The sequence below is a fragment of the Aplysia californica genome, unplaced genomic scaffold (assembly GCF_000002075.1).
Source record: "Aplysia californica isolate F4 #8 unplaced genomic scaffold, AplCal3.0 scaffold00104, whole genome shotgun sequence".
NCBI classification, from domain to species: Eukaryota; Metazoa; Mollusca; class Gastropoda; order Aplysiida; family Aplysiidae; genus Aplysia; species Aplysia californica.
In genome coordinates this window covers 109,951-126,797 of record NW_004797374.1, presented here as the reverse complement: position 1 = coordinate 126,797, position 16,847 = coordinate 109,951, and the positions used below count along the sequence as shown (strand labels likewise).

Below are 16,847 nucleotides of genomic sequence, written 5' to 3'. Positions count from 1 at the left end.
CTTCCATTCCCCCACCCCTTCTTCCAACACCCTCTCCCCTTCTCCAACCACTCCCCCCTCTTTCATTCCCCTGTCCCCCCCCTTCCGCGATTAATCCTCATCCTCCCCTCACCTCTTTTACTCTCCCCCCTCTTCTATCCCCTCCATCTTCCCACGACTCACAAAACACAACACACACAAAACACAACTCACAAACAATAAAACAATACACAACACACCCATACAGCACAACACACACGACTGTTACAGAACACACTACACACACACAACTCTTACACAATAAACACAAAACACAACACACAAACAATAAAACAATACACAACACACACACAACACAACACACAACACACCAAAACACAACACACTACACACAACACACCAAAACAACACACAACACACCAAAAAAACCCACAACACACCAAAACAACACACAACACACCAAAGCAACACACAACACACCAAAACAACACACACCTTCAACACACACAACACAACAGACAGCACACACAACACCAAAAAAAAAATGACACACCAAAACAACACACACCACACCAAAACAACACACTACACACAACACAGCACTGACCAGAGTGTATCCCTATCCTCAGCTTGAGCTGGTCTGTGGGCCTGTGACGTATGCGGAAGGTCAAGGTCGCCTTGAGCAACGAGAGCGACATCCGGGCTATCTCCCTGGCGTGAAGGTTGCCGTTACGGTCTGGGAGGCCCGAGACCACCATGTAGGCGTCGCCGATTGTCTCCACCTGGTGGATGGATGGATGGATGGATGGATGGATGGACGGGTTGATGGATGGATGGGTGGATGGATGGATGGATGGATGGATGGATGGATGGATGGAGGAAGGGTTGATGGATGGGTGGATGGAAGGATGTATGTATGTATGTATGTATGTATGTATGTAGGTATGTAGGTAGGTAGGTAGGTAGGTAGGTAGGTAGGTAGGTGCGCACATTCGTGCTTACGTGCGTGTGTGACCTCTATTTATCTATCTATTTATCTATCTATTTATCTATCTATCAGATGGTGGTTCTTTGCGTTTGAGATAGATGGTCGAGAATACATTAAAAATCTGTTGTTGGTTATTCAGCAAAAGATCTTTTGCAAGGAGCGTATTTAAGGCAGATGATGTGTGTTGCGACTGAAAGACAGACCAGCCTGACCTGTGTTTGGAGCTCACACATCTTGGATTCGTAGCGTCTGTGGCCTAGCGATTAGGCTCTCAGACTCACAATCGTAAGGCCGTGGGTTCGAATACAGTCAGGGATCCGATGTTGTGTCCTTGGGAAAGGCACTTTACACAAGTGTTCCTCACTTCATCCAGGTGGGAATGAGTACCCAGCTATAGACAGCGATAGATCTTGTCTGTTAGTGTTTGAGCGCTTAATCAGCTGCTTGCATTGTATGCTTCCCTGTAAGCTGAGAATGTTTCTGAGTGTTGTTGTTTTTTTCTGGTCTGCTGTAGAAATAATATAGTGTAAAGCGGGTAGAGCTTGCTGAAGAGCGGAGTTATGCGCTATACAAATGCTCTTTTTTTCTACGAAACGGGAATAACACATCAGCATGGCACGGTGAGTTGTATGCTAGTGCTGTATTCTCATCCTGCTCCCTAAAAATTGAGTTCAGCTAACTGTAACTAGGTCTTCTATCTCACGATGATATGTTATCTGATGTATTCATGAGCCATGATAGCGCTAAATATATACTTTTGGGGCGGGGGAGTGGGGGGTGAGGGGTGGCAGGCGAGGGAGAATACATTTGCAAGAAATGTTAGTATTTGTGCGATTTGCAGAAATCTTACAGAAGTAAAAGAGGTCTCAAAAAGTGAAGGAATCTACGTTTGTACGTGCACCATGAAAAATAATTCCATTACCTCTAAGTATACAAAAGGCTATTTCTCATTTCTACATAACCAGTTACATCATTCAAGTTTCAGAACTGCAAAGCCCCCCTTAGCTCTAATTCTGTTTACTATGTTTACATAAGATTAAAACCAAAAACTGAGTAGAAGTGAATGCCCCAAGCAATAAACATACAGTTTGATTATAGATAACAACCCCCCCCCCCCCCCCAACAGGGCAGTGCTACTGACTATGGTTGTCTTTAGGCCATTCCCAAAGGGGGGATATTAACATGTCCTTATGCACTGTAGATTTGCAAATAGGCTGATTTATCAATGTCATACTCATACTGTGCCGGAACAACATAGAGAGAACTGATGTTTTTTTTGTTTCCTCGTCCTTACTATCGTCATTTTTCCTCTACTTCTTTTGTATGTTTGTCACTCTCTTGTAAATTGCTATTTCCGGGGTGCCTTGATAGTCGAAGTTGTTGTTGTTATCGATCCAGTGATAGTCGAAGTCGCTGTTGAGGCTAGAGAGGTGAGCAGAGTAAGCCTATTTCCCCGTTTGGACTTCTCTGTTGACATCCACCCGTTGGCGCTCATATGACCTTAAGCAGTTGCGAGCGCCGCAAAACCTTACTAAAACAAACAGGATAGCAAAGACTGGCTGAGGCTCGGTAGCTGTTAGGTACGGCTGTAAACAACCAAGTGACAAGGTGAACCAGTTAAACTAGCATACCGTACACTAAGAGTTTGGCCCAGTGGAAGATTTCCAGTAGCTTTTGTCGGTCTTTCAGATACCTCTGAAACTGCTCAAGTATTTCAACGTACGTGTATATGTTTTAAGCGATAATTTTTTATTGTATAACAAGTATGATAATGATAATGATAGTGATAAAATATAGCATTAGTATAGTGCAAATTCCTGCTCAGCAGCTAGCTCGATATGCTTTACAACCTAAGTTATTTACCCAGCATACCTGAAAACATTCTGAAACCATCTCAACAACCTGTGAAAGAGAGAATGTAGAAATGTTAAAATAAATCACACAAAACTCTCACCGTCGTCACAGTTGGGACTTCCTGGCCAGCGCATTTCGTTCAATCTTTTGCTCCGGGCCAAAATGTCCACGGGCACCTCCACAGAATTCCCCAGTGTTGCGTTCTTCTTCCGGTACTTCCGGGCTTTTCGGGCTTTTCTTCTCTTCCGGCATTTATCTGTACAGGAGGCAGTGAACGTGACGATGTCGAAGACAATGACGGATCCAAAGATCGTGAGCACTACAGCAACCGCCACCGTGCCCACATAAGTAGCTGAAGGACGGTGATCCACTGCACTCGTGGTCGCCCGGAACCGGGTTCTCTCTTTGAATTTTGTATTCATCTCCTGAGGATATGGCGACAACAGAACCTTTTCAAGAGAGGTTTTCGGAAAAATCATCTCGTTAGCAGGCTCTTTTTGCCCTAACTAAATGCTCTATATAACGTTAGGGACTGAAGGTGTTTGTTGTATTTAACTAGGGATAATGCATTATGCTTGAATTTAAACACTAATGCCATTTTCTGTCTTTCTTTTAGTTGGGTTGTGTCTTTGGTTTCATTGCACAACAGCCTCTAACAGGATTAAGAACGGAGCCTTCAGGATCAAATCTTGATAAATGGGTATATAAAAACAGAAAATAGAAATCGCTTATTTGACTTATCTACAGGGAAAGATGTGCATCGCATTTCTAAATCGATCTGAGAGTAATGGTTTCATTCAAGAAATAATCATTGTTTTATTTACTCGAAATTTGAACGATAAAAGCAGTGTCCATGGAGGACGTGACTGTAATTATCACAACAAATAGTTACACACAGGGTATAATAATGATAATAATACATAGCATTTATGCTGCACATTTCCATTTTCTAAAATGCTCAAAGTGCATTACATAAAAAAGACATCACATCTTAAAAATTAATCGACATTGTACTTTAAACACAGTATTATATATGTGAGGCAGCGTAGTGGAATCAGGCTCTCGTCAAAATAATCAAAGCGAAGAAACTGGCATTTTTCCACAGGTTTGTGAATTTTTATCAAATTTTTGTTTTTTGACTCAACACCTTTCATGCCCATTAAAGAACTCATTTCTAATTCTGTGTCGATTTTTTCTTAAAAACAAGGATTAAAGGCACAAAAAATATAAATTTTCAGTTACCACGGACTCTTAAGCTAAGGAATTAACTAATCCTCGGTGGCCATTTCCTCACTAATTCTACCTCTGAAAACAGGTGACCCCCACCTCCTTCATTTGCAAATAGCTCGACTTGTTTTCAGTTTAATGGTTGTTGTTTTTTTCATCCAAATAAAGACAAGTGAACAAGAATTAAGATGATACCAATAACTCGACTTGCCCTCGAGAGCCTGATTCCACCATGCTGCCTCACACATATATATATATATATACATACATGCATATATATATATATATATATATATATATATATATATATATATATATATATATATATAAATAGAGAGAGACAGAGAGAGATAGAGAGAGAGAGAGATGGAGAGAGATGGAGAGAGATGTATATGAGAAAAACAGTCTTGCAGTGAGTTTGGCAATGCGTTCACTAAAAATATACAACAATTCAATAGAAAGTCACGAACAGTCACAATAAAATTGAAACTTGAATAACTAAAAATATTCATTAAAACACTCGTTCTCTACAAATACAAAATTGGACGAAAAAAACCAGGGATGAGTGCTTTCATCAAGACCAGCCCTTACAACTCGTCTTGCATTTAATTTTTAAATCAATAAAATCTTAATACTTTTTTCCAATAAAGAAATCTGTTCATTATTTTATAATGAACTGCAACTTACAACAAGAAAAATAATAATATTGAAAGAATTTAAAAAACTACCACTTTTGAATATGACATGGCAATCCCAAATGATTTGCTGTATTCATTCATAATGTGTTTAAGATCGAACCAATGAACGCATGATTGAAAGATAATACCATAGAAATTAGTGAGACTGATTTTGCTGCCGACTTTAATTATATATTAATGTCCAAAAACCTAGAACATCAAAATCACACCAAAGGGACGTCCGTTGGATATTCAGTGAAATTCGACCAAAGGATTAATTCTGGTGTTTTATGCAGTTTATGGATATGAATTTATGGTGGATGTTCAGCTAGAGTCTCTGGAGTCTTTGGTTGAACTGCGTTGTATGTTGAATCAGTTGAGAGACAAATAATTATTTTCCCAAATGAAATATGAAGAAGGCGAAGGATAATTTGCCTGGTGGGAATGTGTGAGTGTGATAGATAGATAGATAGATAGATAGATAGATAGATAGATAGATAGATAGATAGATATACATTGTTTTCAAAGGAAAGAGACAAGGCGAGAGTTATTAGATTCATAGGGGAAAGTGTAGTGAGGAGTGCATGCTAATGTCTTTTTCCATCAGAAACAAAGTGTGGCCTTTAGGAGTGGAGATGAGGGCCGATTACTTTAACTACAATTTCACCAAAAACAAAGGGGCGATGACCTATTCAATAAAATCACGCAGGGAAAATTACAAATCATACGAATGCAGTAAGATAATATATCTGTAATAAGATTTGACGATGACTGCGACTCTCTCTCTCTCTCTCTCTCTCTCTCTCTCTCTCTCTCTCTCTCTCTCTCTCTCTCTCTCTCTCTCTCTCTCTCTCTCTCTCTCTCTCTCTCTCTGTGTGTGTGTGTGTGTGTGTATGTGTGTGCGTGTGCACGCATGTGCGTGTGCGTGCGTGCGTGCGTGCGTGCGTGCGTGTGTGCGTGCGTGCGTGCGTGCGTGCACAGACGGGGATTGAAGAATGAATGTATGGGTGAATAGGTGGATGGATGGCTGGGTACAAACCTGGTTCACCCTTTGACCAACCTTAAGTTCCGCAACATCTTTTCGCTCTGCCTTTGTGTCATTCTCCGGGTTGGGGTTCAAACGAAGACACACGATCATCCCTTCTGCCTCGGTTGTCTGGGGAGCTGAATGATAATGGATAAAAACGTTGTTTTTTTTCAGCCTGCAAGCAAAAGAATAACTGAAAACATGGGGTCTGATATACAACAATACGTAGCATTGGAAATAATTGTCATTTTAAGAAAAGAAGAATCCAAAATGTACTTTTGAAAGGTTCTTCTCAGAACAGCTTTTTAGCACAGTGAAGTAGACCTTCAGCTTTTTTAAAAAAAATGGAATTGAATCACCTTCTGGGACAATTTGACCAAATCAAATCTTAAAACAGCTCAGGTTCGAGAGAAGACCGCCAGGATTCATGCGGGTTGGTCCAACGCGTGGAAAACTACAACTCAATTAGGATTGGCACAACATAGATCCAATAAAAAATCAACCATTTTGCACAGGCAATGTCGCAAAAATTACCTTGGTAACCAACGAGGGAGGGATTTATAACAGTGACCCAACATGTCGCGTATGGAAAGTGGTGGCCCCTTGAAATGCTTATTGGGTTAAGTGGGAAGCTTTCTCTTGACGTTTACCTTTTCACGATTTTTTTTCATAGTTCTTTATTGCATTAGAACAAAGTTTTTTCTACCAGACGGGGGGGGGGGGGGGGGGGGGGGGGGGCGCAAAGCTTGTTTTTCCCCAATTGTTGTAGCTTTGCTTCTTATTTTTCCCTGTAATTTTATTTTAATGATTCTCGTGACTATATTACAGTGGGTGGTCAGGTGTGGTTTCCTCCTTCTTTCCTCTCGAACATCTATTGTCCTTATCTCTCCTCCTTGTCTCTGTATGTTACTCCTAATCTTCTAATTCCCCTAACCTTCGGCATTCGTATGACTTAATAGTTTTGCAAGTGCCGTAAAACTCTTACAAAACTAAATTAAGATTACAGAGGTGGCTCTATACTGTACGCAGATAGCTCGTGCTGCTGTACATTCTACTAGCTGTTGTAGTTGTAACTGGGGGGAGGGGGTGGGAAGGGGTAGATAAAAAAGGTGTGGTGATATCAATAACAACAACTACAAGAAAAATGAATAGCAGCTGTAACAGCAATAGAAGCGGCAGCAGAAGCAGCAATTATCTTTTCAGTGCTGGAAGGTAAACTAGAAGAGTAATAACTTTAGAGTTACTCTGGTTACTTTTTGCGTCACTGCTGGGCTTCTGTTGCCGCAGCTGTGTATTTTGAAAGATAATCTAGGCCACAAATCGGACACCCTTTTTCCTACTCTTATGTTTTTGTGCTATTTTTTCTCGATCTATTGTACTGGATGGGTTTTGTCTGTAACTTAGTGTAGCGGATGCTAAAGTGCAGTATTGGCAGGCCATTTGAAGTAATTAAGAGCATTTAGGAGGCGGGCCAGCTCGACCCTTCCTACCAGGGAGAACCTGGGCTAAATGGGATACAATATCCCAGCTCATAAGATGAAGATACTAGGTTAAGAAAAAATATTCCCCTCTTGGGAATCGAACCCAAGTTTTCTGTGCTAGATGGTAAATAGTTTAACAGCTACAAAACAGACACAAGTTAAGAGCAAAAAAAAGGATTTTTTAACGAAAACTCAATGTCAATAATAACAACAGCTAGCTCGAGCACAACTGGTTCATCACCAAGTCTTGAACAAAACATTGTACCTTCTGTTGTTGGCAGGTCAGTCGTATTGTCACCATTTGGCGTTTCCTCTCCACGGACCTCACCTGGAAAAAATAATGGGTGGGTTTGTTTTGGTTAAACTATTGCCTAATTGATAAAAATATTTTTACGAAGGCTCCGATAGAAATATTCATTTTACTGCTTACAGTCTTAAATATACAAGGCGTTCATTGTTCAAATTCTTCTTCTTCTTCAGGTGTCAGGTCTAGAGCAGACATTGACGATCACGGTACTCTATTCCTTCCTGTTGTCTATCTTCTTGATCTGCTTGGTTTATCTCTGTGTTATTCGTTGCAAAGTTGTTCAGGCCATCTGTGTATATTGTTTTCCACATTATAAACTATACTATATATATATATATATATATATATATATATATAATATTATGTTTTATGTATATATATATATATATATATATATATATATATATATATATATATATATATATATATATAAATGTACCGTCATATGTGCACGTGTGTGTGTATGTGTGTGTATGTGGGTGTGTACTGTATGTAGGCAAGCTTTAGTTTGATACCAACTTCTCCATTAGTCCCGGAACTGACCAGATTGTATATTCTAGATCTATATAATATTTCTAATGTATTTCTTATTATTCATTATGCCTTTATATTAATAGTATTCGAAAGGAGAGAGTATATGAGTTCTACATTTTCCTCGGTGCGAATTGACCCAAAGAGGAGAATGTGTATGAATCAAGTGTCTGCAATTAAGAAACAGCAATGTATTCACCACAAAGTCTAAAACATTTTTAATACGAATTTTGAAAATGTCCTTTTAAAAAAAAAGAAACTGGATGAATCTCACTCTAAGACTCTTGAAATCGCATTACCCCCAAAGCACGATATGGTATGGGAGATTGATAAATATTGAGGGTAAAAGAGGGAAGGAGGGGGGTAGGGGAAGAAGGAGAAAGACAGAGAGAGGGGGGGGAGATGGTGGGGGAACTGGAAGAGAGAGAGAGAAAGAGAGAGAGAGAGAGAGAGAGAGAGAGAGAGAGAGAGAGAGAGAGAGAGAGAGAGAGAGAGAGAGAGAGAGAGAGAGAGAGGTTCGTCGAATTCACACTATCGTCCAAATGAGCAGAATAAACACAGAGAGTAAATAGGGTCATAAATCAAGATCAAAGTAGATTGATACAAAGGAAAACAAATTACAGACAAACGAACTTGTATGTGCATGCGTGTATGTGTATACCTATTTAAGTCAGTTTATCATCCGATGTTTATCCAATCATAAAATGTCAGTACGTTTGCCATCGTTTGTCGCACAGGACGCAAACAATATTGTTGCTGTGAAGAAACTTGTTTTGACCGTACTTATCTCAAGCATATTTACAATCATATTAGTCATACATTTGGAATCCCTAAATGTTAATGACCAGTTTGGCACTTTCCTAGGCACATTAAACACACACACACACTTACCACACACACACACACACACACACACACACACACACACACACACACACACACACACACGCACGCACGCACACACACACACGAATACACACACAAATACCCACGTATTTACGCACATAATACATATTATTTCTCTGTTTGTGTGTGTTTGTGTTTGTGTGCGGGTATGTGTATGCTTAATGTGCCTATCAGCTTTCGAGTCCAGTGGTAGTCAAAGTTCAAAGAACTAAGATCGAAACAATTGCTCCTAATCATTGGAGCCCTTCGATTAATCGTATCGTAATCACACCAAACATGTCACACAATAAATTGGTACCTGTTCACCTCCGAGAGTTGACAGAAGTGCCACTTGCTGTACTCGAAGGATCGACAAGTGAAGTCTTTGTTTTCATCACAAAGTTTTCTGCAACCCTCTCGGTCTTGTTCAAAGAACTTTGCCGTGTTGTAGCCAACCAGACTGCTAGTTGGAGTAACTTCGTACACACATACGCCTGAAAAAGATAATATAGATGGTAATTCCCCTCTTTTTTTAAAGGGGGGGGGGGGGCTCGTTTATAAACTTATCTCGGTAACTATGACCTTTCAGATAAAGCCTTATAGCATAGATGTATAGAAGGAAAACATCTCTAAAATGTAACTTTAATTTTTTTGTTCAAGTCTACGGTACCATGGTAGCGGCGGTCATATTGAAATAAAGACCTTTCATGAAAGTAAAAAGGATTTTTTATTTAGAATTTTCAAATTTGGTACATTGATAGATATACTCAATACGTTGTTGTTGTTTTTTGCTGTTGGGATCTTGGATAGCTTGAATATGAAAAAAGTAAGAGATGTATGACTGACGTAACCCTTCATGCCTCTGAATTCGATTGCATAATCATCCACGTAACTCACTTATGAAAGCATCGATATGATTTTCCACCTGTGCAAAGTTAGATTATGGTGTGAATAACAAGCCCAAGAAAATTTAATTAGAATCAAATAAAAAAAAGTAAAAAGTAAAAACGATATGCTGTTACATAATAGGCAAAATAAAAGTTCTAGGACAGAAAAACTGAAAGAAGATGATTGTAACACAAAGAGTAAGCATCTTTTAGATTTACAAATGGTTAAAGTATTATAATACATAAAAAGTCCAGATACCATAAACTGATCAAAAATCGATAAATTTACACCCCCCACCACCCTTAATTATGACATTTTCCAATAAAAGACTTTTTAAACGCTTGGCGTTTAATACTGAAGATGATTTGGGAGGCGTGTTTCATAATATGTTCGCTCAAACAAATACAGAAATCTGCCGTGATCTGACAAAACGCATTTTTTCATTTTGGCGGGAAAATTTTTTATTCCACTAATGAATTCTACATGTCGAAAGCTAACTTGAGATATAATTATGCAAGCCTGACTGCGACTAGTTTTTAAGTAAATTAGCTTTTTAGATTTGTTAAAACGCATTTATTTCCAATGTGATCTGATAAAACACATTTTTTTCAGAGATGATCTGACAAAACTTCTTTTTTTTTCGTGTGTATCGACCGTTCACATCACCTGTGATCTGATAAAACGCATTTTTTTCTTCCCGAGAAGGACAAAAAAATGCGTTTCATCAGATCACAGTTTACGTATGGTCGATACGCAGATAAGAAAACTCACTGCTGGCATCTGTTTGATACGTAGAATGTTCACATGCTTCGCTGAGGTGACCTTTTGTCCCAATTTATAAAGTCTGAATAGTTAATTTGTAATACTTTCGGGCCCCCACCAGCGATCTGCACTGTCGCCACAAAATCGGTAAAACCGAAAATATTTCCCTTCCTTCTCATATCATTACTCTTCTCAACCTCACCATGAAACGAGTGACAGGACATGAATGTATTACCCGTTACAAGGTACTTCAAAATGACCCTGTGGAGAAAAGGTTTGCTGCTGTCATTCAACAGCCTTGCCAGGGACGTGAACAAATACCAATTTTCATTTGGCCTGAACAATTATCACACCGTATAACGATGTCCTTTGCATCCTCAGCCAAGTCACAAATTGCTTTAACAAAAGCTGAAGTAACGCTGGAGGCAGACCTTCCCGACGTTGTCTCATGCCAGAGGACAGATCTGACTTGCTTTGGGCTTTTCTTTTTCGCCTGCTGTCCTAGGGGTGCGAACGTCTCGTGGAAAGCTACATGGCGGTTTCGGAAGTCGCAGCTTTTGACGCCCCGCATGAAAGGCAACAAAACGAACTTTTGCATGTCCGCTGATACAATGATCTCGAACCCTACTTCAGGGCCTTTCTCTCTATTTTTGTCTTACTGTTTACGGTTTGATGCAACGCTTCTCTTGTGGGATGTGAACAGTTGACACGTCTCAAGTCTGTGTCCAGTGCGGGCGGCTGGAGCTCATGGTGTGAGAAAGTCAGACATATCTCACACATCTCGTTTCCAAGATCGGCGAATCTAAAATTCTTTAGCTGCACTCGCCTACCGTAGGATTGGTACCCTACCTTTAGAGAGCGACACGTCTCTGTGAAATAGGAGTGCATTTCTCGAATGGTTATGTCCAATGACAAATACCACCTATTAGGTGCATGTTCTCGCTTGTAGTGGCTCACTGAAGGGTGGAACTCTTCAATGTGTGAGTCTATTGCGGCAATAATGTCTTCCCGTCAGGGCGTGGGAAGGTGTTTTTGCACCCCTTTTGTCTCTAGGGGCAAACAAGTCACTTGCAGAAGCACCTGAGATTTTTTAACTGTTGAATATGGAATTGGATGTTTCCGAGGGTGTGCAGAAAAAAAACACAGAGCAGACGACGACCTGTTTACCGCAGTCTTTTGAGAGCGTACACGGGAATTTGGAAAAGTCACTTTTAGTCTTCGGGCGGTGTTGAAAAATCCAATTTCGGCGATCATTGTAGGGTTGACTCCAAAACTCCTCATGAATTACTTGACGTCTTGGGGGAGGGATTTTCACGATGCAGTTCATTCTACAGTTGCATGGAGGAAGAATGGTGTGCTTTTCCTTAAGAGTAAAATGTGGTACTTCTCGTCTTTCAGATGCAGCGGGTGTTAACGTGGGCGATGGAGACAAGGCGGTTTGGTACAGCTGATCTGAGGACGAGAGGGTTGAGTCTGATACAGCTAATCTGAGGTAGATGAGGTTTCCTCAAGTTGACCTGGTGATAAAGGGATTATGTACTGAGATGGCGACAATGGCAGAAAGTGTGTTGGGCTTGCTGATATGGGTTGCACTGGTGATGCAACAGACTGACTTTCCCCAGAGACACAGAATGGTGGCTCACCAGCATTTTGGGTAAGAGACAATTTGAGAAATGAAAAGTTGTATTCTCGAGAATAACTTTTCTTTCTTCAAATGATTGTTGCGAAGGCGGCATCGGTGACAAAGGAGATGGAACATTGTCAAATTCAGACAGGAGATCAGACAAAGACCTGCGCTCTCCCACCGTCGGCGTTGAAGTTGGTTCATGCTGAGTCAAGGGACAATGGACTGGTGTTGATGTTGCAAATGGCAACATCAGTGAACTCTCTGTTTTCGCTCCAGTCAGCGAATGGATTTGACACACCTGAACTCTCTGAAAGATGCTCACTTTCACCAGAATCATCGTCGCCAAAATGAAGGCGTCGACGTGCACTCTTTACAGGGGTAGGAGCATGGGGATCTGATGGACCAGAGATCACCTCAGCCCCAGAGAAAGCTGGAACCTCTATTGCGGAGGCTGCTGTGGCTGCTGATCTTTGGATTTCTTGCAAACGCCGACGTTTTATTAAGGGTGGTTCATAACTTTCGAAAGGGCTGTGATCGTCTTTATGCTCTTGGACGATTTCCCTGAAAGGCACGTGTTTAAAAGCGAATAAGTAGTGGAGGTGTCCTTGTGATTTGGCTGAATAGTCCATTTAATATTAACAACAGTCCCACACCTAGACGAATATTTTAGGAACTCGTCAACTGTGATGCGAGTGTCAAAAATAAACTAAAAAGACATGTCACTTATTTGCCTTCTTCACAAGCATTACCTCTACAGTCACTCCAGACCATTAAAATGTTCCCCACTCAAGACTGGTAAAACAGGAGCCACGACAACTTAATCAAAGCTCCCTCAAATGCAATGAAAATAACATGATTGCAACTTACCTTTTCATAAGTTCTTTGAACAGTTGTTGTGCATTCATGTTGAAGGAGTCACCACATGTTTTCTCAATAATCTGGTGGTCAAGAAACGAATTCCATACGCATTTAAATCCCCGAAGGGAATATTCACTCACCAGAATTAATAGCTGGATAAAAGTGACCGAATCTTTCGTTACCATTACCGGTGTGAGCAGTATCAATAAATTACTGCCCAACATTTCAAGTGTCAAAAAAGACTAAGACGAAACAACAACAAGAGGACGATGCTCGTGAGGTAGCCGGGAGTTGTGCCGTGTTTTTAAGTTATATATTATTATCTGGTTAGCCACGGTACCGAAAACTGACCCTACAGAGCAGACTCCTCCCCAATTCCTCTTCCTCCCCCTCCTCCTATCCCTCCTCCTCCTCCTCCTCCTCCTCCTCCTCCTCCTCCTCCTCCTCCTCCTCCTCCTCCTCCTCCTCCTCATCATCCTCCTCCTCCTCCTCTTCCTCCTCCTTCTCCTTCTTCTTCTTCTTCTTCTTCTTCTTCTTCTTCTTCTTCTTCTTCTTCTTCTTCTTCTTCTTCTTCTTCTTCTTCTTCTTCTTCTTCTTCTTCATCAGTAAAAGCTTTTGTATGTACACTGTAGAACAGAATCTGAACAAGAAATGTTAATACCCTTTTTACAGCCGTAGAAAATACGTTTAACCAGCAGTGAATTTGGAAGCAAAACACACGACTTCTCTAGCGATGATCTGATAAAACGCATTTAAATGCGTTTTACCGGATCACAGTTAACGGGACGCAGAAAATAAATTCGTTTGTCAGATCATTCTGGGATTAATGCGTTGAAAATAAAACGCATTTCTACAGGGAAGATGTGATAAAACGCATTCTTCTTGTTTGTTTGTTTGTCTTTAGCTCAAATTCAATCAAATTTAGTACAGTCATGGTAAATGATATATATTTTTATGTGGGATTGTCAAACAAAAACAACATTGATATTTGTTTGTTTAATTAGCAAAAAACACTCAATCGCGATTATCTCGAAACCTTGATTTTGAGAAAAAATGCGTTTTGTCAGATCACGGCAGAAATATTCCATCATGCAATTTCACTCACGCACTTGGCATAGACAAAAGGAATTAGAACGCACCGATACACACGTCCAGTCTACATAAAAACCCACTGATAAGCCAAAAAAAATCCAGTCAACTGCACCTCCTGATTTTATGTTATTGTTATTATTCATATCATATCGAAAATACATCACGAAACAATTCTTATACATACAAACATACACACAGACATGCATATAGGCAGGCAAACAAGCAAACGGCCTGGTGGGCAGATAGATTAGATGTATTGGTGAGAACATGCAGATGGCCAGACTACTACACAGGCAAACATACGGACAGACTACTTTACTGATGTTTTACAGGAATTATTTTTTTCACCAAAGTATGCGTACTAAAAAGGTTAATGCGTGCCACGATAGACTTGTTGAAATATTGAAATTGGAAGCAGACGTTTAAGAATATAGACAGCTAGAATTCAGTCAAAGATTGACAGACGGATGGGCACGTGTGCATACGTGTCTGTGTATATGGTCGCGCTAGTTTAATACAAAGTTCACCTTCGTCCACTGAGCATAGGTACGGAAATCTCTGGGAGCAGTTGACCAGCCCCCACCTGTAGGGCGACAGGGTCTCCATGGTGAGGCACTGGTCGCTATCTGGATCAGCCCTGGATCTCAAGTCAGCAGTTGGGTACCACACCGGACTGCCGTCCTCCCAGGTTAGCGGCCCTGAAAGACTGCTGTTGACCACCACTCCAACCCACACTTTCCATTTGCTATAAAAAGGGAAAGAAAACAGAATTTCGTTCGTCATGTGTAAAATGAACAGAAGTGCAAGAGATATGAATACACATGAACATGCAGAGATTGGGCAGGAGATACTGCAATTTGTAAGAACCGGTGTCTGTGGTGTAGTAGTTAGACGCTTCACAGTCGCTCACAGAAGACTTTAGTAACTCGGTCTTCCTGCTGGGTTGTTTCATTCCTCTCAGCGTGGGTCGGAAAAGGAAAGTTACTGCACCAAAATATTCGAGGTGACTGAGTGTGTGTGGGGGTGGGGGGTGGGTGTGTGATAGCGACAGAGAGAGAGAGAGAGAGAGAGAGAGAGAGAGAGAGAGAGAGAGAGAGAGAGAGAGAGAGAGAGAGGGGGGGGGGCGGAGGTTGTTGTTTTTTGTAAGAGTTTTACGGCACTTGCAAAACAATAAGGTCAATAAGTGTTTAAGAATAAATGTGTTACCAGAGAATAACATACACAAAAAGGAGAGATAGGACAATAGCTGTTTTATAGCAAAGAAGGAGCAAACCACACCAGAGCACCCGCCAACCAGCCACCGGGACGGAGGTGGAAAGTATTCGTAGAGAGGCAAAGAAAGTAACAGATAGACAGAAAGACAGACAGGCAGACAGACAGACAGACAGACAGACAGACAGACAGACAGACAGACAGACAGACAGACAGACAGACAGACAGACGAAACCATCTATCAGGCACTTACTCTTCAAAGTGTAGGTCAGGCAGTGTGCTCACGTCAAACACTGTGGCTAAAGTTCCGTTGAGCTCTCTGCAGGCCCCCGAGGCGTCTTTCCACGACATGGGGGTGGGAATAAGAATGTATTTTTTCCCGTACGAGTAGTCTGGAAATGGAAAAAGAAAAAAATAAGCAATTAGAATGAGTTGGTTTTCTCCTTTCCTTTACCTTCCCCTGTTTTTTTATATATTTTTTTTAATTGATTGAATACATCTCTCCGGCCTAATCGGCTGGGTGGTTGGAAGGAGCCACTGGATGTTCCTTTTTCATTATTGTTTCTCTGCTGAGCTGTATTGTGTCATTTTGTCAATACACTTAAATCCCCCCCCCTTTTTGAGACTGATGCATGCCTCTCAGAGGAGAGCTAGATGCGAGGTCAGTAAGTTTCTTGACTATTGATTCAAATTATCAATTATTTCTGTTAGAGCCTTGATACAGTTTACAGCGTGCAGCGTTACCTCCCTTATAAGAATCACGCAATAAAACTCTGCACCCCCCCCCCCTCGCAGTGCAACATGTCTTCGAAGGCCGCACACCTACTTTGTCACAGCCACAAAACCGTCCGAGCATGGTTAAGCTTAAAATGGTTCTCTGTAATTGAGAAGTGTTATTTGTGCTGCTGCTGCTGCTGATGCTGATGCTACTGCTGACACAGCTGCCCAGTTGCCACTAACGTCATAGCTATTGTTGATGTTCTTTTTCTTCTTTTGTTGTTGCTATTGCTGCTGCTGCTGCTGCTGCTGTTGCTGTTGTTGTTGTTGCTGTTTCTGCTGTTGTTGCTGTTGTTGCTGCTGCTACTGTTGTTTCTGTTGTTGCTTATGCTGTTGTTGCTGTCGTTGTTGTTGTTGCTGTTGTTGTTTTTGTTGTTGACGGTGGTTGTGGTGATGGTGGCCGTGATGTTTTAGCAGCATTTCCAGAAAGCAAAGGCAACTCAATTATTATTGCTGTCGTTAGATTCTTGACGTCAGCAAAAAAATAGCATTTCCAATTCAAACCTTTAGTCCAGCCATTTTGCCAATTCAGCCATCACTCATAACAACATGTCGTGCTTCGGTTAAGGCTGAGAGCTCAGCACATCAAAGGCTTTGTGACTCTCGTTGACTTGCACGAAGCTCCTCGCTTATTGGGTGTGTACGTGTGTGTGTGTGTGTGTGTGTGTGTGTGTG

General features: G+C 41.0%; 2 protein-coding genes across 2 annotated transcripts in view; both read right to left on the bottom strand.

Annotated features, from left to right (window-relative positions):
- LOC101863335 overlaps positions 1-3,300 on the bottom strand; it is a 5,632-nt gene extending 2,332 nt beyond the window's left edge. Inside the window, exon 1 of the mRNA XM_005095473.2 lies at positions 2,922-3,300. Coding sequence (XP_005095530.2) covers positions 2,922-3,300 — 379 coding nt within the window. The remainder of the gene's footprint in view (positions 1-2,921) is intronic.
- A 5,808-nt stretch (positions 3,301-9,108) lies between these two features.
- Positions 9,109-14,966, bottom strand: LOC118477470. Its single transcript, XM_035968995.1, has 2 exons — positions 14,711-14,966; positions 9,109-9,450 (listed from the first exon to the last, which is right to left on the bottom strand). The coding sequence occupies exons 1-2, from the start codon at positions 14,964-14,966 to the stop codon at positions 9,257-9,259; spliced, it is 450 nt and encodes a 149-aa protein (XP_035824888.1). The 3' UTR covers positions 9,109-9,256.
- Positions 14,967-16,847: the final 1,881 nt, after the last annotated feature.